Raw genomic sequence first — 24,811 nt, 5'->3', positions numbered from 1 at the left:
TAAGCGTATGAGTATTGATACACTTTGTGTTCCCGCTTATACCTCGGAGTGTGGACTACAGACTGTATGGCTCGTCCAGCATGTCATGGAGAGTGCACGACATTTCACTATGTATGTAGATACCCTAACGGCATAGCCTGACCTGATAGAATTACTCCTGATACCAACAACAAGACCAGCAATGCCATTACAGCATGGTACTACTATTTTTTGTAACGGCTTGGTGGTTGAATGATAATTATTAAAAATATGATTACTGACTCATAACTGGTTCTACCGATAATACAGTAAGTAATCAAAAATAAGTAATATAAACACCAGCTATCGAATATATAGATCACAATCTAGGTTAGGTATATTTCAATTTTTTTGAGTTCTGAGTAGGTTTCAGATTTTTACATAAATCAATTGAAGCAGTTCATAAAATAAAAAATATTCAAAAATTAATTACAAAAAATTTGTTTTTTCGATCTGAAAATATGGTTTAGAAAAATTATGGTAGTTTTACTACTACTGTAAAGGCATCATATTACATAGTAAAAATGAGTGTAATTATGGTATATCTACTATAATTATAGTATAGTTGCTAAAACTGGCGCCACTGCTGTTTGATTTAAATTTTATAACGCGCCAAGGCATAGGGTTTGCAGTGACAAAATCGAATATATAAATTTGAAGGTAAAAATGTGGTAAAATTTCCGAGCGCGATATTAGATCAAAAAATCATCTAAACGTCCATTTAAAACTAAGCAAATTGATATCTTTATCGATTCGAACAAAAATTATAAACCATACTGACTGAACCATGCTGTTACGTAATCTGAGAAAATACATCAAAATTATTTGAAGAACCTTTTCCTTAAAATTAAAAGCGTAACCTAGCAAGTTGAAAATTTGATTGCCATTATGCAAAAAAATTTAAAATAAACATAAAATAATTACTCTTGATAAAGGTTCGTTTTTATCCAAAGATATATAACAAATATCTTACAGTAATTACCGTCGATATCTTTCTAGTAGCACCAACTGAAATATGCCTATCAATATATACTGAGTGAGTTTTTTGTGCGACAGTGGTCTATAATTCCATTATGGTACAGACTATCCAAAAAAGATATTTAGAAAAAATTTAGGTTGATATAATAATTCATATATAAAATAATATAATATATGATTGATTTAAATAGATAGAAAAAATAAGATTCTCCAGGCTTGGAGAATATATATACTCCTATACGGTGATTAATAACTACGAGTGGGACACTTTATCTATTCTCTCATATTTCAATTCCTCTCTAATCACTGTTTTTACAATATGAAGTTTTACGCTACTATATAGGATATTTATCAAATTATGTCCATGTTTTATTTTAAACTCGCTATGAAATAAGCACCCTGTTAACAAAAAAAGCTCCTTACCAAGAAAGTTTTAATAAAACATTTTTAATTTTCGATTGTGACGAGCCATTATTAATAAGTCACTTGCAAAAATGACAGTTTTTATATTATTATCTTTTTAAGTGGTCTGTGTTACTTGTCTATTTTCTTCTACAGAATTTTATTCTCATTTTTGAAAGTAAGGACAAGATCTGGGTATTGAGAGAAAATTCAAGAAATTTTCTACTTGCTTCTAGAAACAGCGATTTTTTTAACGGAAGGGATAAAAAAAAGCTCCTGAAAAATGAATGAATCATGACGTTGGCACTGGGTCAGTTACCAACAAAGATGCAATAATTGTAACAATTAATGCGGTATAAAAGAAATAAATCTAAAGTAAATGTTCAAAATATCCACAGCCAACGTCTATGAAAATTTGTAACCGATTTTCAAATGACCGAGACGCAGTTCCTAATATTTGAAAGCAAATATTATTAAAAGCTTCTCTGATTATATTGTTTATACCATCTGGCGTTGTCGAAAGCCTCTGGTACACATGGTTTTTTATACAGCCCCATATGACAAAATAAATTTTTTCAATTCTGGTGATTGCCGTAGCCAAACAGTTGGTCCTCTATTGCCAATCCACCTGCCTAATAAGTGCAGCGTGATGAACTAGAGCACCGCCGTGTAAATACCACAATCGAATATTAAGTCGAACATTTTGCACTAGTAATGACAAATGATTATTCAGAAAATCCAGATATATAGTACCATTCACAAGGCCGTCAAAAAATATTGGCCAATGATTACTAGTTTGTCTGTGATTTTCTCCTTCATGCTACTCAAAAGTTCGTTAATTTTCACGATAAAGAACCTAAAAGGAAAAACTCATAACGGCAGATCGTGAAAACAAAAAATGTTACCTTGTAAAAGTTGTGGAAAATTCGATTTTTAGAAAAATGAACCCGGTTCAACCCGGTAATTTTCCTTTTCTTTTATCTTTCTCATATCTCCGTCTTATATGCTATTTTCAGTACACAAAAAGGCACGAGGAATTTTATTTGTTTTTTGAAATAAAATAAAGGGATTTACATTTAAAAAATATGCGAAAATCGTAATTTTTTTTGTAGTTCACCCTGTATACGGTTATTCGTCAATGATTTCTGTTAAACTTATTTGAAAACCGAAACATATAGTTTAGCTTATTATGTAAACTAATTATTTAAATACTTCTTCTATACGTTTATCTTATAACAATGTCGAAATAAAAATTGCCATAATTAGTGAAATACTCTGTATAGTACTGGGAAAACCCATAATTTAAGAAAAGGAATTTTGAATTTAAAGAGAAAGATGAGAAAATATACAAGGTAACTTATTTAAAAAATTGTGTTTGTTTTATCACGTACTTATTAACTATGCTGTCGAATTCGGCATATTATTATCCAAGCCTGGAGAATATCATAGTCTACATTTTTTCTACATTGCTTTTTGAATATTCTGTAAACCATATTATATTATACCATAATGGAATTATCGACCCAAGTCGTACTTAAAACTCACCCGTATATTCCTGCTATCACAATCTGCCGCTGAAAACATTATTAAAGTGCATAGATAATATTATTAATAAAAAGTTGACGATTTTGTAAAAGTTGTATAGTTTTTGTATTCACATTATAAGATCCAGTCTATTTTACTATTCGCATATAAAGTTAGGAAATAAACGAGAACTTTAAATTTAAATTAAACATAGTTTTGAATACAAAATATTCTAGTAAAATAGTCGACTTTCAGTAAAACGGGTTTTTATGGAAATAAATTTAGATTTCTAAACTAATTTATTTATGTATAAAATTAAACTTCAAATTGACAATGAATAATATACGGAACTCAATTAAATAAGATAATGTTCTAAAAATCCACTTACCTCCGCTGCATGTATTCTTTGTACACGAACACAAACTTCCTATACAGCGCCATCTGTCAGTTACGTTTTTAAGGATCCATTAAACCACATTATCTGAAACGGATGAACTGATATTTAATGAATCCATGGCTGTTTCCAATGCAGAAAAAAAGGTTCGTCGAATAGGTCTCTCCCTGAGTGTAGTTTCCATATACCCAATCAAGCTGCAAAAAGATAGAAAAATTATTAAAGATCATAAATATATATAAAAACATATATAGTCGGTTCAATGCCAAAGTCACGAATGTGCATATTTGATGTTTTAAGAAAAAGCCGTTTTAAACATTGGGGACATTGTTAAAAATAGAAATTTCAACTTATGAAACTAACGACTATTGAAAAATTACTTTTATACAGCATTAAATAATGACGGCTGAAAATTTTCTACATTTTTAATGTTTTTCCAAAAAATAATGCATATTCGTTGTTTTGGCCTTTCAAAATTTAAGACATATTGTGTTTCGTTAAAACAAATAAAACCATAATATTAATAAAATGAGCTAGTTTTATTGAGAATATAAGTCAATATTATAAAAGTTTAGTTTTCGTTATCATCGGACTGAACAAAATAAAAAACAAACATCAAAGTTTTCTAAGAAAAACAAAAATCCTTTCTCTATAGAAGAAAATTAAAATAAATCATAGTCGTATACTCTTTTTAAAAACAATAAGACAATAACGTTTAATCTTGGTCAGTATCGGATTCTTCACCAATATCGGGTTCCGGTAGATTGTCCCTCACCGTTTGATTTTTTTAAGGAGCCGTAAAAATCATGGTAACCTCTTGGTATTGTCAAATCCTTGCACATTTTATCTAAGTCCTTCAATTTTGCCTCGCTGATTGGTAAGTCATTTTGATAGGCCTTTTGTAACTCTGCTTGTTTTGGGCAGCCTCGTGTTTTTTGTAGTCCACTTCAATAAAATCATCGGTAAAGTTTACTTTGTATAGAACTTTTATGACATTATTTTCTTTAATATATTGAAGACAGCAAAGCTTTCTCCAAGAAATTTCACTTAATTTGAAGGGATTTTTAAAAACCCTTTAAAATCTAAAAATGCATCAAACGTCAAAGACTTTACAACAAAGGGAGATGGTGTGATACGTGCATCTCTTATAAATTGTGCCCAACCCTCGGGGTATAAACGGGTACATATTTTGCTTTCTTCTCCTTTCTTCTCTATTTTTGAATGAATGGAATCATAGAAGAAGAATCATAGAAGAAGTAGGATACACATTGTTGCAAATATTGCGTTTTTTTGCTGGCCTCCATAGCCGTCAGACATCATACGTATAGCTTCGATTTGAGAATGGCTCATAACGAAATCGAATACACAAGATGAAATTTCATTAGACCCTCGTTTTCCCTTAGTTTCGTCCCAAAGGTAGCACATAACATCTTGATTGCCTAAATTGTAAATGGTAAAATTTAACATGGCTAATTTTCTTAAATAAAATATTTGACCAGCGTAACCTATGGGCGTTGTTAATACTGCTTCTGTCGAAGTCGAAGTTGAAAGCCAAAACTTTAAGATTCGCTTTTGCAATTAACTTGTCCTCATCACGAGCTTGTCTCGCTTCATTTTTTCTTTTTAGATGTTGTTAATACGCTTCTTCTTCAATATTTTTCTGTTCTTCAGACATATTTTTGTAAGTCAAGCATTTCCTACATTGGTCTTTTTTTGTACTCGATTTATGACAATAATGCGATTCTACCGCTGGAAAGGATACTGAATAATGTTTTTATTTCTGAGCCTTCAGAAGTATTGTGGACTGTATTCCTTGTATAAAAAATATTTATTCTGACTTTAACACCTTTATTGTAATAATTTTATAAAAACTTAAAATTAACAAAACCAAAAAAAAGAATGTCTTATTTCTCCTTGACAGCTACGCGCCGTCGTTGTCGCTAATGTTCGATCCATGCGCCCTGTGCTCCGTGCAGGGACGGCTCTTGCACTGTTGACTGCTGAACATGCCGCCCCCCTTGAAAGGCTTAAGTGATGCCTTTCAAACAACGCTTCTTGTAAACCATAACCATTATTGTTCATCCATTGGCAGGACGGCTAACTTTACACAAGGCCTTTTGAATTCACCTTTAGAAGTACGCACAGTCACAACCCGCACAACATTATCTGTCCCAGCATGTAGTTGCAATATTCTACCCAATTCCCATTTAGTAGGAGGAAGACCATCCTCTTGAATAATAACCAATGATCCAATTTTCACGTTGTCAGCTGCTGTTCTCCATTTGGTTCGCTGCTGAAGTGAAGAGAGGTACTCACGTGACCAGCGTACCCAAAAACTCTGAATTATCTGAGTCAGGTGATGATACCGTTTCAACTTATTCGGATTTATTTCAGTTAGCTCTTCTTGTGGCAGTGCTACAAGTGGTGCTCCAATTAGAAAATGTCCAGGGGTGAGTACACCAAGGTCTTCTGGACTTTCCGACAGAGGTAATAAAGGACGGGAATTTAGGAGAGACTCAATTTGCGTCAACAAAGTATACATTTCGTCATATGTAAATTTATTATTACACATTACCCTCCGTATATGAAACTTTACCGATTTTACAGTTGATTCCCAGATGCCACCAAAATGTGGTGAGTGAGCTGGAATAAAATGCCAATGAATCTTATGTTCCGAAAAATAATCTAAAAAATTTGATTTTACCGTTGCATCATTCATAAATGAATATAACTCCTGCAAATGATTATTTGCCCCAACGAAGTTAGTTCCATTATCAGAATACATATTTTTACATAGACCTCTTCTAGCAATGAAACGTTTAAATGAATTTAAGAATGAATTAGTACTTAAATCATATACAAGTTCAATATGTGTCGCCCTTGTTGTAAAACATGTAAAAATACATATATAGCATTTAACTACTTTACAATTCCGTAAATAGCTTGTTTTCAATTCAAAGGGACCCCCATAATCTACACCACAATTATAAAATGGCCTTGTAGCCAGAAGTCTAGATTTAGGTAAATCTCCCATAAGAGGTACAAGCAATGTAGGTTTGACACGAAAGCAAGTAACACATTTATGCAGAATGTGCCTAACCGTGCTACGTCCAGATAATAACCAAAATTTTAAACGAATTATTGATAGCAATGCTTGTGGACCTGCATGCAAGTATTTATGATGATACGATATCACTATAAGTTTAGTTAATACATGACCGTTCGGGAGTATGATTGGATGCTTCTGGTCAAAAGACAATTCTGACTTTTGAAGACGTCCACCAACTCGTAATAGTCCTGTATCATCAAGAAAAGGATTTAATGATAAGATTTTACTCAATTTATGTATTGGTTTTGATTTTTTTATTGTTTGTATTTCCTGATGAAATACTTCATTTTGTGCCATATATACCAAACAGAAAAAACTTCTTTCTTTTTCATCTACAGTAAAAGGACCCGTTGTCTTATTATTAGATGATTTACAATTGGTGACAAACCGAAGTATATATGCAAAAACACGCTGCAATTTAGCTAAGCTGGAAAATCGGTTCCAAATTTCAGCAAATTGCACAGTTAATATAAATGTTTGAATTACCTTCTGGTCAGGTATGATAGAAATGTGTGAATTTGACAAAGCCTTAGTAGGCCAAGACAATTTATGAGAAGCTAACCATGGTGGCTCATTCCACCACAATTTTGAAGTGTTTAATAACTTTGGTTCATATCCGCGCGTAATTATGTCGGCTGGGTTATCATGCGAGTCAACATGATGCCAGCTATATCCATTAGAAAGCCTTTGTATTTCCGACACCCTATTTCCAACGAAGGTTTTCCATTGTGACGGTTCACCCAAAATCCAATGAAGAGTTATCATTGAATCAGACCAAAAATGTACCTCATCAAAGCTAACACCTATTGTTGCGATAACCGCCGATGCCAATTTGGCAGCCAATAAAGCACCACACAATTCCAATCTAGGCAAAGATATTGTTTTTAAGGGTGCTACCCTTGATTTCGCACATAATAAATAAACTAAGCAAGAACCACCTTGATCCAGTGACCGAATGTAGAGTGCTGCGCCATAAGCAGACTCTGAAGCGTCACTGAAACAATGTAATTGTCTATTAATTGGATTAGAACACAAAACTTGCCTGCTAATGTGAGTTTTCTCCAAATCTGCAATTGATTCCCTAAACTGGTTCCAAGCTGTGTGTAAATCTAAAGGTAAAGACTCATCCCAATTTAATTTTAATTGCCATAGTGATTGCATTATTAATTTAGCTTTAATTATAACTGGCCCTACTAGTCCAAGAGGATCAAATATCTGTGAAACTAAAGACAGAACTGTTCTTTTGCTAACCTTTGTGTAATTAGAAAAATTGATTTTATATTGAAGCGAATCTATCTTTGAGTTCCAATAAAGCCCTAATGTTTTTGTTGTAACATCATCTGCAAGATAATGTTCAATGTCTCCCTTTATTTGAATATCCTCATCAAAAATTTCAGGTTTGTTTGATACCCATTTTCTAAGTGAAAATCCTGCTGTGCACAAAATATTATTTAATTCATCCTTTAATGATTTTACTTCTTCAATTGAACTCCCTCCTGTAAGCAAATCATCAACATAAAAATCCTTTAAAATCACCTGGGAAGCTAGAGGCAGGTTCAATTGATTCTCATGAGCTAATTGTTGTAAGCTTCTTATAGCCAAAAATGCTGCTGGAGCGGTCCCATATGTTAGCGTTTTCAGCTTGTATGTCTCAATTGGTTGCTCATCCGAAAACCTCCATAATATTTGTTGTAGTTTTTGCTGAGTTTTGCAAACAAAAACCTGTCGATACATCTTTTCGATGTCTGAAGCTATAACTACATTATGTTTTCGAAAACGAAGAAGAATGCACATTAAATCATCTTGTAATTTTGGTCCGACCATTAGAACATCATTTAATGACAAACCACTGTCAGTTCTAGCTGACCCATCAAACACTACCCTTAATTTTGTAGTTAAAGACGTTTCTTTTAAAACTCCATGATGTGGAAGATAGTAGTTGGGTGTTTCTGAATTGAAGTCAGTTTTATCTTCAACCCTTGATATGTGACCCAACTGGATATATTCCTGCATAAACTCATGGTATTTAATTTTCATTTCCAAATTTTTATTTAATTTATTTTCCAATAATTCAAATCTTTTTAGTGCATTACTATAAGAATCTCCTAAGTCAGAAATGTTTGACCTTGTTGGTAATTTAACAACAAAATGACCGTTTTCATTTTTAATCGTGCTAGCTTCAAACAACTCTTGACAATAAATGTCCTCCTTGGACATAACCTTTTTTGCACCAAATTCTTCTATTAACCAAAATTTTTCAATTTGGTTTTCCAAAACATTAGACGAAAAATTACATACCACTGAATTGTTGCTAACCTTAATTGATTGACTAACTGGACCTGAAATAACCCATCCCAACTTAGTTTTTTGGAGAATTGGTTGATCTTTGCCAAGTTTTATCTGACCCACACATAATAATTGCCAAAAAACTGATGCTCCCAGTAATACATCAATTTGTTTTGAAACCCCAAATGTTTCATCTGCAAGTACAATGTTTTTAGGAATATTTATAAAATCCAAGTTTAAATCCGAAGTTGGTAAATTGTCAGAAATTTTATCAATTACCAATAAAAATGCATTTGTTTGATAATTGCTAAACTTTGATAAAAGTGTCCCATTTAATGCCTGAGAAATGTTTGTTATACCTTGACCTAAACCTTTAACCGGAATGTGTACCTTATCTGCCCGTAATTGTAATTTTTCAAAAAATGAACGTGATATAAAATTTGACTGTGAACCTGAGTCCAATAAAACTCTACATTCATGCAAAATTCCATATTTGTCTTGCATATATACTAAGGCCGTTGAAAGTAAAATATCAGTTTTTAATCTGTATGATATACCTTGCTTAGAATGATTTAAAAAATTAATTGAATCCTGACCTATATCACCCGAATGTGATTCTAAAAAACATGTCTGACCTATATCACCCGAATGTGATTCCAAAAAACCTGTCTGACCCAAAAAGTTTAATTGAGATGTACCTTCCATTGAATTATTATGGAATGCACCTTGTCCCTGAATATTTACTTCCTTTCCCTGATTAGATATGCCATTTCCCTGTGTGGGTGTTTCTTTCTGGGTAGATATACCACAAATTTGTGATTCAACCTTTGATCCGTTGAGTTGAGTTGCATTTGTTTGTAAATGAGAATTGTTTATAAATTTACCATCCATATGTAAAAGAGTATTGTGTCGTTTTCCACAAAGTTTACAACCTCCCCATGTACAATGTTGTACTAAGTGTCCATCCTTTAGACAGTTCCAACATGCTTTTGATTTTGTTACCTCTTGTCTTCTAGCTGACACTGATAAATTATGAAATTTTTTACATGAATAAAAATAGTGCGGTAAATTACAAAGTGCACATTGTTTGGATGTTGCAATGAATGACTTTGATAATGTCATTTTTTGCACCCTTTTTTTTGTTTCCTTTGATATTTGCTCTATATCTTGTTTATCCCCTTCTGAATTTTGTAAGTGTTGTACTTTATGATCTATAAATGCTAAGAATTCCTGTATCGTAGAAAATTCGTTAACTGGACCCTTTTCTTGCCATTCCTTATTTGTGTAATAATCAAGCTTTTTCTCTATGGTACAAAGTAAAAGAACATCCCAATGTTCAACTGGATAACCTAACATACCTAGTGACTTTAAATTTCTTTTTATACAACCTGACAATTTCTTTAATTCTAAACTATTTACCTGAGTTATTTTTGGATATTCATATATAGCTTCAATATGACCACGTGCAATAAGTTTTTTCTTTTCATATGTTTCAGATAAAAGTTGCCATGCAATAGTAAAATTTTTGCTAGTAGTTTTTAGCTGCTCCAGTTCATCCTGGGCATCCCCTATCAAAGCCCTTTTTAAATAGTGAAGCTTGTCAACATCATTTAAATCAGAATTTTCTATGACCATACTAGTAAAACTATCTCTAAATTCTAACCAATGTTGATAACAACCATTAAAAGTTGGAACCTCCAGTGGTGGTAACCATACATTTTTTAAGCTATTTCGATCTAAACTAGTATTGTGACCTGAGTTTGCTATAGTATCGTTTAAATTAACTTCATTCTTTAATATAATTTCTGCAGAGGCTATTAGTTTAAAATATGCATCCTGAAAATCTAACCTTTCTTGTAATTGTTCCTCTGATGTGTCTAATAAGTCAATTTCACTTTGTATTTGATCAAAATCATTCCACCATTCTCTGCATTTGTCAACCCTAACTTGTAATTCTACTATTTTATCGTGAGTAAAACTGCTTATAAATGAATCAAATTTTGTAATTTGTGCCTTAAAGATACCACGCTTTCTTTTTAAAACTGTTAACTGATCCATTGCATCGACTATGTATAATATTAATAAAGTTTAAAGCTTGCTATTAATAAATCCTAACAAACCGAAATTATAATAACCTTGTGACACAAATTAATATCTCTCTTATTCCAGGATAGGTATTATAGGAATGAAAAATGTGTACTCACCACATACCATGCCATATAAACTTTTTCACTTGCCGATAAAAATTTTTAACACTTGTTGCTTGTTGATAAAATCCGGCTCGAAGGACCATGAATAATGTTTTTATTTCTGAGCCTTCAGAAGTATTGTGGACTGTATTCCTTGTATAAAAAATATTTATTCTGACTTTAACACCTTTATTGTAATAATTTTATAAAAACTTAAAATTAACAAAACCAAAAAAAGAATGTCTTATTTCTCCTTGACAGCTACGCGCCGTCGTTGTCGCTAATGTTCGATCCATGCGCCCTGTGCTCCGTGCAGGGACGGCTCTTGCACTGTTGACTGCTGAACAGATACGATGTGGTTTCGTATAAATTGTTCGACATCCTGGGGTAACTTGTTTGATGGTTGGTGTTTCCCGCGCTTATCTTTTTCTAAAACTCCATTGGATGGGCGCTTGTTTATTGCACTTCGCTTAAAGGCGTTTGTCACGTTTAATGTGGTCATGAAAAATTCCCTACATACGTTAAGTTTAATACCATCAACTATAAACGTAGGTGTAATTTTTCTTCAATTTTCGATTCCTCTTGTCTTGCGTTTCTTGTCTTTTTGTTCAATGTGATTAGACACAAATTGACGTTGATCGTTATTGCAGGTAAAATTACGAAAATCATTATAAATTTTTATTCGGTTTTGCTCGGAAATAAAGGTTGCACATTTATGTTTTTGCTTATTCAGACAAGGTGCTGGCAAAAGAGGCCATGAAGGTACCTCGATTCCCCTATAGCCAACGTAAGACTCTCCTTTAAGCCTTTTCACTTTCTTAACATTTTTCTTTCACAACTTCTCGTTTCTTTTTCTCTTCATAGATTCGTTTTATGCCAGATTTTTAGGTGTTCTGTCTGTTAGTATAGTTCTCTTACGGTCAGCAATACCTTCAATATCACTTTCCATTGAACTGTGTATGTCAGACGCAGGTGAAGGTTCATAGACATCTGAAGATAAATCAGACACAATCAAATCTTCTTGTAGTGTTTGTGGCGAAGCTGGGAGTAGATTGTTCGAATGGTTAACCAGAAGAGGTGTTGCCATGTGCTGGTCAGATATATCGAATGAAATAAAAATGAACTTTTGAATGCGCGTTTCTTCAAATTCCCATTTTCATTTAAAAACGTTTTAATGTTCGTAAATTATGCAGATATAATTTTTAGACCAATTTGTTCAGAATCAACATCGAAAATTGCTGACAAGTGCATACAGCCAAACAAAAGCCAGCCATAGCATAGCTTTTAGGTTTTTTATTTTTTTGCCGGCAATGACTGAAAAAACTTGTATAGGAGTAATAAGATTTAAATGTTTTCTTACCTGTGTATGTTTGTACATTTTGCATTAAGTGGTACTGAGGTACATCTGGATGCTCGATGGTGAGTCTTAAAGGAACTTCGTTAAATAGATCATCTGAAAACAGAAAAAAGAAAAATCATAACACAGGTATCTATATAAAAAGTGTGTCTTCAAATAGCTACGTCAAATATTTCATTAAAATATATTTATTATTTTTAACAAAGTTATGAAAACTTTTATATATATATATATATATATATTCCAATGATCTTGAGGTCATGACCTTTTGACCTAATAGATACTATAATAATTATCTCAATAATTTGCTTCCAGATTTTTAGGTTTTCTTTAAGTCTTTTTTTGTCAATATTGATTACCCTGCTTGTGCTCTTGTTCTGTCTCTCTTGTTATGTTATTTGCCTAACCTTATTCTATATAGATTCTTTATTAAAGAATACCAAAAAAGCTTTAAGTGTAAGAGTGTAACTTGTGTTTGGGATAACATGAATAATAGAAACAGAACTCAAAAGGAGGAGAAAAAACTCATAGTTAATGTCAAAGATAAAAACATGTGTAACAAAATAAAGTCATTCCAATGGTTTGAAAAAAGAATTTAAATTAGAATATCTAACTAAAATTAAAACAGTTTAGATGTTAGTTAAAAAAATACTCTAAAACTAAATTTGGAACTATGAAATGAGTAAATAAAAAAATATTGTGAATATGACACGCAAAATAATATTTACGAAAAAGACATTTAAAACACAAACGGTGGCTTTAAAAATTTAGATTATGTCTGAAGATACATCACAAAAGTCTGTTACTGTTTCCTGTTAAAATTATTAATTTCACTTACATAAGTATTTTGTAGCATGATCTCAGTAGTGGTTATTACAGGCTATAAAGAAAAAGTATATAAATAAATAAACATTTATCTGTTTTACCTTATTTTATATAAATTCTTTATTAAAAGATATCAAGCAAGGTTTGAGTGTAAGACTATTAAGACTATAACTTCTGTTTGGGATACCTAGGCTTTAACATAAATAATAGAAACATAATTCAAAAGAGAGCGACAGGAACTAAAAATTAGTGCCAAAGACAAAAAATATCGGGAGAAAATATGTGTAATAAAGTTGTGACGTCCTCTCGTGGGAGTCACTATCCGGGTAGCTTTTAGACAGTCAAAGACAGAGTTCAAAATAAAAATAAAACTTTATTGTCTTCCTTAAATTAAATTGACAAAAATCTTACGTACATATTTACAATTTGGTTTAATCTTCTCAGTACCTGGCCTATTTATTCAAATTAAGTTTGACCTTGTCATATGGAACTAGTCTTATCGGTAAGTGAGTGTGTATTTGAAATTTTACGGTAACGTTGTATCGATTTAATAATAGCGGACGATAGGTACAAAGAAAGGAAAGGAACTCAACACGTCCCTTAAGTGATTCGGGTTAATAGGACACTCCTCGACAGTCTCAACACGACTGCTTCAGAGTACGGGTAGTGAAAAGCTCAACACGCTTTTCGGATAGCGGCGGTATGGGAGACGGAACAACTTGTGAACTCAACACGTCCACAAGCCGGGGAAGGGAAGAAGAGAACCTTCAGTCAACACCTGTCGATTCTCTCTCTATGAGGAAATGTTGCGGTTTATATAGCGGAGCTTTGCCCTTTCTACTGTCGATACACTCCTACTTCATGGGTTGGTTCGCGCGCACGCTGGTTTCACGGTGATGGCTTTGACTCATCGTTACAAAGTGAAGGCATTCTAATGGTTTGAAAAAAGAACTTGAATCAGAATGTCTAACTAAAATTAAAACAGATTGAATGTTAGTTAAAAAAAGTACTCTAAAACTAAATTTAAAACTGTGAAATGAATAAATAAAAAAAAATTGTGAATGGTGTACGCAAATAATATTTACAGAGAAGACATTGAAAACACAAACGATTGCTTTAAACATTTAGAGTATGTCGAAATATGCATGACAAAAGTCTGTTATTATTTAATCTTAAAATTAATGAATTTACTTACATGCGTATTTTGTGGCACGGCCTCAGTAGCGCTTATTAGAGGCTGTAAAGAAAAATTATATAAATAAATAAACATTTATCTGTTTAACCCTATTCTATATATATTCTTTATTAAAAAATATCAAAAAAGCTTTGAGTGTAAGTGTAACATGTGTTTGGGTAACATGAATAATAGAAACAAAACACAAAAGAGAGAAAAAAAGAACTTAAAATTAGTGCCAGAGATAAAAAATATCGAGAAAAACATGTGTAATAAACTGAAGCCATTCCAATGGTAAGAAAGAAGAATTTAAATCAGAATATGTAACTAAAATTAAAAAAATTTGGAAGTTATTTATAAAAAGACTCTAACACTAAGTTCAAAACCATAAAATAAAGAAATGTGTGAATATAATATTTTCAAAATAATATTTCCAAAAAAATATTTAAAAAACAAACAAAAAAAACGGGTGTGGCAGTCCATTGGGACTGCCAGTATACTTCTATACACGCGTTCGCCATCACAAATTTTTGTGGCAGTCAATCTGCACAATCATTACATATGTAATGCTATTAATGCTATAGGTATGAGAGAGCAGAATTAGGTATATAGGTATATGGTGCATCGTTTGCTGTATATAAACAACATTTGACTTGTAATAGGACAATTTCATCAAAATATTGTTACGATAAATATACTGGCCTAAATTTTATGACTAACTATTCTGTTTTGTTGTAGAAATTTCGGTGGAAGTCTAGAACCAAAATTATGGTGAATGAGCCGGCTAAGCTTCTTGATCTTTCGATGCAAGACAATGCGATCTTTCGATGCTGTTCTCGAATATCAGGATTGCTTATAAAATAACCGAACTTTGATTGAAGAGGGCAGTTAATTCTGAAGACCCGCGGCCGCGATATTTACTGTTACGCTCGCCTATATAAATTATGTGTATATTTAGTGATAAATAAATTAATATCAGTTATTGTGCTTTTTAATGAATTAAGATAAGAACAAGACATTATAAATTAAATAGACATTGAAATAAAATCATCACAGTGGTGTAAGAAGTGAGATCGAACATAAATTAGACTTTAGTGAGAAATTAGACACAGCCGAAATTTGAAGGAAGTGGAGGTTCTATTCATGTTAAAGTCCCAACTTTCGACGGAAAATCATCATGGAACAACTACATGAAACAGTTCGAATCAGCCGCAAGAGCGAATGGACGGTCTGAAAAAGAAAAGGCTGTAAACCTGACTATCGCCCTTCGAGGAGATGCCTTAGATGTGATTCAGACCATAGCCGTAGAGGAGACCGATGATTTCGAACAACTGAAGAAGAGGTTAAATATGCGATATGGCCACGAACATTTGGAGCATGTATATCAGTCGCAGCTTAAAAATCGTAGACAGAAGAAAGATGAGGCTCTTCAAGAATATGAGATAGATATTGCCAGATTAGTACGATATGCTTATCCAACAGCTCCCGAAGACATGATGGAAAAATTGGCCGTTCAAACGTTTATTGATGGTCTTCGTGATCATGAAATGCAGAGAACACTGCGATTAGCTCGTCACAAAACGCTGGTTGATGTCTTATCCGCCGCCCTCGAATACGAGTCAGCTACGCAGGCCTCTGGCGGGTACAGTAAAGTTAGAACTGTAAAAGAGGAAGGAGATGAAGATAAACTTGACCAGCTCGTTAATATGATAAAAAGCATGACATACAAGAAAACGAAGACCATCAGATGCTGGAATTGTGGCGAAATAGGACACGTACGAAGCTCCTGTAAGCACCCTAGGTACGACGCAAATCAAGAAACTCACCATCAGGAAAACTAGAACGGGTCAGCCTTAGGGGGGCAGCTTCGACCCAGAACTTTTCCAAAGACCCTCTCATACTAATAGCTTCTTTGAAATGTCGTGAAGATAGTGTATATGTAGATGGAGACATAAATGGTAAAAAGCATACGTTGTTGGTGGATACCGAAGCGACCAGAACCATTATACGCCCGACAGTTATAAACAGCCGAAAGAAACTGTTACCAACGAGGTTGCGACTTCGGACCGCTACAGGTGAAAATGCTAACATTCATGGAGAATTCCAGGTACAATTGGGAATTGGAGCAGAAAAGTTCGTCCATACTGTTATAGTTGCTGACATCGAAGAGGATGTTATATTAGGAATGGACGTAATGAATATGCATGGATTCCAATTGGATTTTAAGAATAAGGTAATCAAAGTTGGCAACGAGGAGGTATTTCTCCATCCACATAATGACAACACTGTGCAAGCAGCCATTACAGAAGATACAGTCGTGCCTGCGAAAAGCGAAACGATCATAGTAGCGCGACTACAGGGAATTGTAGACGAAGGGACACCTGTTATGATGGAGCCTTGGAACCACGACGATGAGGTTGGCCGTGGAATCATAATTGGAAAGGAATTGGTGACTTCGGCTAAAGAAATTCCTGTGAGACTTATCAATGTCAACGACTACCCAGTGACCATCAAGAAAGAGACAAAGGTAGGAACTTGTGTACCTGTGACATCCATAATCCGTCAGGCGACAACATCTGATAATTCCAACGACCAAATGGTTGCAGTTGCAGGACAGTCTCTAAATCAGATGAAGAAAAGGAAATTAAGGGAATTTCTTCGGCAGTATCGTGATATTTTCGTACCGAAAGGAGGAAAGACGGGAAGAACTACCGTTGTTAAGCATAAAATTGATACTGGTAATGCTAAGCCAATTCGTCAAACAGCTCGACGATTACCACAGGCGAAGAGAGAGGAAGCTGAAACGATTGTTCAGGAAATGAAGAAAGACGGGGTGATAGAACCTTCTACGAGCCCATGGGTCTCTCCGGTGGTCCTGGTTAAGAAGAAAGACGGAACGACGAGGTTCTGTGTGGATTACCGTTTGCTGAACAACGTTACCAAGAAAGATAGTTATCCTCTGCCTCGGATCGATGACACATTGGACACATTGGCTGGAAGTAAATTGTTTTCTACTTTAGATTTGAAGTCTGGATACTGGCAGGTAGAAATGGACCCAGTCGATAAAGAAAAGACAGCCTTCACCACAGGATCTGGATTGTGGCAATTCAACGTTATGCCATTTGGACTTTGTAATGCTCCTGCGACATTTGAGAGGCTTATGGAAAATGTGTTGAGAGGGTTATCTTGGAAAACATGCCTGGTTTATTTAGATGACATAATCGTCTTGGGGGAGACATTCGAAGATCATTTGAGGAATTTAGAAAACGTTTTTAATCGACTTAAAGCTGCCCAATTGATGCTAAACCCCAAGAAGTGCCAGCTATTTCAAGGTAAAGTCAATTATCTGGGTCATATAGTCAGTAAAGAAGGAGTGGCCGTGGATAAGGGAAAAATCGATTCCATTAAGGAATGGCCAAAACCAACTGACAAACATCAAGTGAGAAGTTTTCTTAGACTATGTACTTACTACCGGAGGTTTATTAAGAAGTTTGCAGATATTGCTAAGCCATTAACGCGACTTACGGAGGAAGCAAGAGATTACCGCTGGGATATAGACTGCCAAAATGCCTTTGAAACGTTGAAAAAGCATTTAATAACAGCACCAATTTTAGGGTATCCACTGCCAGAAGGAGAGTTCATCTTAGATACGGATGCAAGTAATGTGGGAATTGGAGGAGTGCTGTCTCAGATTCAAGGAGGACAGGAACGAGTCCTCGGATATTTTAGTAAAGTTCTTTCAAAACCTGAACGGAATCATTGCGTCACGAGAAGAGAACTTCTGGCAGTAGTGAAATCAGTAGAGCACTTCTATCAATATCTCTATGGCAGAAAGTTTCTAATCCGAACCGACCATGCCGCCCTTAAGTGGTTGATGCAGTTTAAGAATCCAGAGGGTCAGATAGCCAGGTGGATCGAACGACTCCAAGAATACGATTTTAAGATTGAGCACCGGGGCGGAGTTAGCCATAGAAACGCTGATTCTCTTTCCAGAAGGCCATGCCCAGCAGAGTGTTCCCACTGCAACAAAACGGAATCCAAGGAAGCAGCAGTGCTAAGAACGACGATTGTCGACGACGACTGGACGCCTACTAAGATAAGGGAAGAACAAGAGAGAGATCCAGTTATACAGAAAATCCGAAAATGGAAAGAGGAAAACCGTCGACCACCTTGGCAGGAAATATCAAACCTATGCTCAGTAGTTAAGACGTATTGGGCCCAGTGGGACTCCTTTATCATCGAAGATGGCTTGCTCAAACGAGTCCTGGAAAATGATGACGGTTCAGAGAAGAGAAGACAGTTGGTGATCCCAAAGAGCAGAATAGCCGAAGTACTTCGTCAGTTACACGACAGTCCATCGGGAGGGCATTTTGGTGTAAAGAAAACCCTTCAGCGAATTCGGGAACGGTTTTATTGGATGAACAGTTCCGACGATGTAAAAGACTGGTGTAAAAAATGTACTATTTGTGCCACGAGTAACGGGCCTTACCGAAAAAGGAGAGCTCCTATGAGACAATATAATGTTGGAAGCCCGTTTGAAAGAATAGCTTTGGACATCGCTGGGCCATTTCCAGAAAGTGAAAATGGAGGCAAGTACATGCTGGTAGTAATGGATTACTTCACTAAGTGGGTCGAGATTTACGCACTTCCAGACCAGAAGGCCGCCACCGTTGCAGATAAGTTAATCCAAGAATATATCAGCCGATTTGGAGTGCCTTTGGAGATCCATAGTGACCAAGGCAGGAACTTCGAAAGCGATCTATTCCAAGGAATATGTGATAGACTAGGCATGAAGAAAACAAGAACTACCGCGTATCATCCGCAATCGGATGGTATGGTAGAACGAATGAATAGGACAGTTGGCAAGTATTTGACAAAGATGGTGTCCGATCATCAGCGAGACTGGGACCAATACCTTCCGTTCTTCACAATAGCCTACAGATCTGCTGTTAACGAATCAACAGGCCAGACACCAGCCAAAGTCCTATTCGGACGCGAAATGCGACTACCTTGTGATCTCGAGTTTGGATGTCGACCTGGAGAAGATGTAGCAGGTGAAGATTATGTGATCGAATTACGAAGAAGAATGGACGATGTACATGAGTTAGTCCGTTCCTACCTTCAGATCGCTAGCGACCGAATGAAGAAACGGTACGATACACAAGCCGAAAAGGGTTGCTTTAAGAAAAACGACAAGGTCTGGCTGTATAATCCCAAGAAGCGAAAAGGTTGTTCTCCCAAATTGCAGCAGTTTTGGGAAGGTCCATACCTCGTCATGGAGAAAATCAACGATGTCATCTACCGAATAAGCAAGATTCCGAGGGGAAAGGCGATGATAGTACACCATAACCGGCTAGCGTCTTTCGAAGGTGACCACGACGTAGATGAAGAAGTGGAAGTAAACCAAGTCCAAGATGTGTCTGACCTCACGTTTGAGGAATTCATGGGTGCCTATGGAGGTACCGGTAAAGCAAGACATGGTGTTACCACTGGAGAAAAGCAAGATCTACTCGCGCTCCCCGCTGACTACTCGCTGGCCCTTACCATCCCGGCCAGTATCAAAGACGCACCAGGGTTGGCATCCGTCTTTCGAAGGAAGTTTGGTCGAGTTGCAGAACTTCAATGCCAGGTGCCAGCTCCCGGTAAAACCTTGAAACTCCAAGATGCATCGCGTTACCTTTTCTACCTGGTAACAAAAGACACTGCCCGTGACCAACCTACCTACCGAGATGTATGGGAAGCCTTACTTCAATTGAGAGAGCACGTACTAGAGTCCGACGTGCAAAAGTTAGCCATGCCAAAGTTGGAGTGCCGCCAATTAGATTGGAGGGTTATCCGAAATATGGTGGAGGAGATCTTCAAAGACACCGAAGTCCAGGTGTTAGTCTGTTGCAATCCGCTAAGTACCTTGTGCGAAGAGAAAACCGTCCCTTGTCATTTTTATACAACTGGAAGTTGTAAAAGAGGGTCCAGTTGCCGATACCAGCATACAGTTCCGGTTCCAGTCCCGACAAGGTTCCAGGAGGAACCATCTTTTAAGAGGGGGGCAATGTTACGATAAATATACTGGCCTAAATTTTATGACTAACTATTCTGTTTTGTTGTAGAAATTTCGGTGGAAGTGTAGAACCAAAATTATGGTGAATGAGCCCGGCTAAGCTTCTCGATCTTTCGATGCAAGACAATGCGATCTTTCGATGCTGTTCTCGAATATCAGGATTGCTTATAAAATAACCGAACTTTGATTGAAGAGGGCAGTTAATTCTGAAGACCCGCGGCCGCGATATTTACTGTTACGCTCGCCTATATAAATTATGTGTATATTTAGTGATAAATAAATTAATATCAGTTATTGTGCTTTTTAATAAATTAAGATAAGAACAAGACATTATAAATTAAATAGATATTGAAATAAAATCATCACAATATAATAATATTTTGATGAAAATGTATATTTTTATTTCCATATATGTATGAAAGGAGTTGAATGCAACAAAACATTTTTTACACATACTCTGCAGTGAAATTCATTGTTTATTTTGTTATTAATATAAAAATACAATACAATACACTGCAACATAATTCAATATAATATTACAATACAAATTAAAATGCAATAGTCATAAGGTCACAACGTGGAATCCGAACAACTAGTCCACTAAACTATCACGGCTAATTAGGCGATGTGTATTACGATTATAGTTCGAATATTTTAAAACTCTACCCTAAGATTCAATTAAAACAAATTTAGGTCAGTTGTTTACAAAAGAAACAATGTACTTAATAGTAATTTAATATACCATTTTATATAAATAAGTTTGCTAATAATTAGAAATAAAATCAGTGGAAATAATAACAAATAAATGTTTCCGATTCTAAAAATGTTAAGATATTAAATAAATATTATTCATCAGTATTTAACAATGACAATAGGTATACATAACTTACTTACCCATATGTTAAATTTACCATGATAATAATATTAATACAAATTTAATAAGAATGAAATATTCATAAGTATTTAAAACTTACTTAGGCATATGTTTAATTTACCATGATAACAATGTTAATAAAAAAATATTGTTTGGTGATACAACTGTCAATTTATCTGACATATTTAATTGTTGTTTGTTGTGTATATAAGTACACTTGAACTTTCTTGAGATATTTACAAGTTTTAATTTATAATTTAACATGCCTAACGAGGCTTATTACTCCCGTGCAAATTTCCGAAGTCAAACGCGCGTATAATAAAAGTATAACTTCAAAAACCAACAACTCGGATTATGTTGTAAATTTTCATTTTATTTTAAAATTTAGCATTTTAGCGTATATTACATACATTTAATAAAATTAACGTGGGGTTTTTAAATAGTTCAAAAAGGAAATTATATTGGGATTAGAACTAACATAAACCAGCGTATGAACCAAACACGTAACATATTTGCCAATTAGACATGACACAAACGTATTTTAAAATTGACTGTTCTCGGTCATACAGTGATTTATTTAGATTATTATTTTGAAATACAAAAGACTAAAATAATTATGAACATTTAATAAAAAATACAAAAAATATCATAACAATATTTATTCTTTAGTATAAAAAGTGTTGTGCATTTTTAAAATAGAAAAATTTATGTTTGGGATATTGTCTTGATTTTAAAATAATTTGTTTCCCGTATGCTCCGTAAGTCATATAATTTCTCCGTAATTCTTTTATTATATATAATTTATGGACTTCTTCTTTCAGAAAATTATAACTAAAAAGATATTTCCAAATGCTGAAATTTGATTTCAGTTGGTTTGTCGAAAGATTTAGTTTTTGAAATCATAAATAACTTTGATAAAAAAAATTATTATTGAACAGATTTCGGATAGTATAAAATATTTATTAAAAGTTCAAAATAGTTTAAACTTTAGGACCGAAATATGGATCTTATCATGTAGAACCTGTTGTAATTACAATTGGTCCACTAAAGTTCTTATTGTAAACTGCTTTCTAAGGACTCCGTACCAGCTTTTCCATTATATACAAAAGTTTGTTTTATGGTATCCTGAAAACACGTTCAAAATTAATTTGGTTTCTAGCCAGAAAATGACTTCACAGAAGAAAAATTTGTAGACTTCTTTTTCCTGAAAATTATAACTAAAGCAAAGATATTTCCAAATGTTGATATATTATTCCGATGATTGAGTGATACAATTTTTTTTTGGTCGGTAAATAGTTTAAAAACGATATCCACAATGTAACAACTGCTACTACAATTTATTAGAGTAAGTTCTATAATCTGCTTGTTGTGAAATACTTTCTAAGAAGACCTCAAAAGAAAATCGATCATATACATGACTTCATGTTCATGGCCTCCTTAAAACACAGCTTAACATAGGTTAGGTTTCCAGCCATGAAAGTTTTTCCCTGTCGCAGAAAAAATTAAGGCATTTAAGGACTTCTTCTTTCTGAAAATTATAACAAAGCAGATATATCCAAATGAAATCCTGAAACCTGATTTCGATGAAGTTTACATATTTTATGGCATTCTTAAAACACGCCCGACATTGGTTTCGTTCCTAGCCAGAAAATGACTTTCCTAATCTAAAAAAAAATTTGTGGACTTTTTTTTCCTTAAGATTATAACAGAAACAAAGATATTTCAAAATACTAATATAATATTTCGATGATTGACTGACAAAAGTAACCTTTAAAATTCTTTTCTAAAATTAATAAAAAAAATATTTGTAGTAAGTTATTGACGAGATTTTTAAACGGTTTTAAAGGTATCTATCCTAACTGTTCTTAGTTCGTTAGTTCTTTAATCTGCTTATTGTGAAGTACTTTCTAAGAAGACCATAAAACGAAATCAATTATATACATGACTTCATATTCATGGCCTCCTTAAAACACAGCTCAACATAAGTTAGGTTTCCAGTAATAAAATATTTTTCCCAGTCGCAGGAAAAATTAAGGCATTAAGGACTTCTTCTTTCTAAAAATTATAACGAAACAGATATTTTTCAATGCTGAAATCTGATTTCGGTGATTGGTTGGTTGAAAGATTTCGTTTTTAAAATCATAAATAAAATTAATAAAAAAAGTTAATTAACAGATTTTCGATACTATGATATATGTATTAAAAGTTCAAAATAGTTTATAATATAAGAACAAAATATGATCTTTATCATGTAAAACCAGTTATAATTAGAATTAGTCTTCTAATGTTATTATTGTAAACTGCTTTCTAAGGACGCCGTATAAGCATTTCCATTATATACATAAGTATATTTTATGAAATCCCTAGAACACGCTCGACATTGGTTTGCTCCCTAGCCATAAAATGACTTTCCTGGTTATAAAAGAAAAATTGTTGGACTCCTTTTTTCTGAAAATTATAATAACAACAAAGATATTTCAAAATGCAGATATAATATTCCGATGACTGACTGATAAAAGTAACCTTTAAAAATAAAATGGTGTACCTCAAGGTTCTACTTTGAGGTCTACTCTCTCTTTCTGCTAGCCGTCAGCGATATTTGCTCTCATATAAAATCTCCTGTTAAATTTGAACAATACGCAGACGACCTTATTTTATACAGGCAAGGAAAATCCACAGCTGCAACCTCATCCTTATTACAAAATTCTATCGAGTCCCTTACTACATGGTCCGAGAAAACTGGCTTCAAGTTCTCTTCCAATAAATCCAAAATAATTAAATTCACTAGGGGATACTTCTTCTTCTTCTTCTTCAGCCTTCAGTAATCCAACTTTGGACATAGGCCTCCCACAAATGAATCCAGTGTCTTCTATTTTGCGCCACTAGGAAATACAACAGCGCAGAACTAACCAAAATAACACTAAACGAAGTAAATTTAGAGTTAATAGATCATTACAAATTTTTAGGACCAACTGTCAATAACAAACTCACCTGGCGACATCCTGTCAATGAAATAAAAGGCATCTATTTAAGCAGAATGAATTTGTTAACGGCATTGTCCCACCATCAATGGGGTGCCGATAAAAGTGTACTACTTAAAATATATCGAGCTATATTGCAATCCAAATTAGACTATGGTTGTATAGTTTACTTGCCCGCATCCAATAATTTATTACAATCTTTAAACTCTGTTCACAAAACTGCTCAATTTGCTCAAGAGCTTTTCGATCCAGTCCCGCTAAAAGTCTCTATTGTGAATCTCGTGAACTCCCCCTGTACCTCCAGAGGCAGCAACTACTCTTATCTTATGCTAGCAGAATGTCGTCGATTCCGACTAACCCTGTATTTAATCTTCTGAGCTCGCCAAGACCTAGACTAGTAATCTCGCCCAGATGTATACTTTCAATCCCACAGATCCTACAACCCTTGTACCAAGACACAAAATTATCTTAAACAATTGCATCTACAAAATCAGAATCCTCGACATGGTCTAGATCACCTCCTTTTATAAACACTTTTCTCTGTAAATTTAATAAGCCATAAACAAATAATATCATTTTTTGACAAGCTTTCAAGGATATTGTGAATACATTCCACTATGATAAGGTGTTATATACCGATGC

General features: G+C 34.2%; 1 protein-coding gene across 1 annotated transcript; it reads right to left on the bottom strand.

Moving 5' to 3' along the window:
• Positions 1–6,523: 6,523 nt before the first annotated feature.
• LOC140452848 (uncharacterized) lies at positions 6,524–24,189 on the bottom strand. The gene is made up of 6 exons (XM_072547179.1): positions 24,180–24,189; positions 12,261–12,353; positions 11,819–11,941; positions 8,724–10,777; positions 6,912–8,432; positions 6,524–6,613 (listed from the first exon to the last, which is right to left on the bottom strand). The coding sequence occupies exons 1-6, from the start codon at positions 24,187–24,189 to the stop codon at positions 6,524–6,526; spliced, it is 3,891 nt and encodes a 1,296-aa protein (XP_072403280.1).
• Positions 24,190–24,811: the final 622 nt, after the last annotated feature.

This window comes from Diabrotica undecimpunctata, chromosome 11 (assembly GCF_040954645.1).
Source record: "Diabrotica undecimpunctata isolate CICGRU chromosome 11, icDiaUnde3, whole genome shotgun sequence".
Lineage (NCBI taxonomy): Eukaryota > Metazoa > Arthropoda > Insecta > Coleoptera > Chrysomelidae > Diabrotica > Diabrotica undecimpunctata.
This window is presented reverse-complemented; position numbering and strand designations above follow the sequence as displayed.

Excerpts from the sequence above, each read along its gene's own strand:
- LOC140452848 (XM_072547179.1), bottom strand. Across the intron at positions 11,942-12,260 it reads AAATGTACAAACATACACAG|CTTCGCCACAAACACTACAA; the intron begins GTAAGAAAACAT and ends ATCTACTCCCAG. Across the intron at positions 6,614-6,911 it reads CTATCATACCTGACCAGAAG|GACTATTACGAGTTGGTGGA; the intron begins GTAATTCAAACA and ends TTGATGATACAG.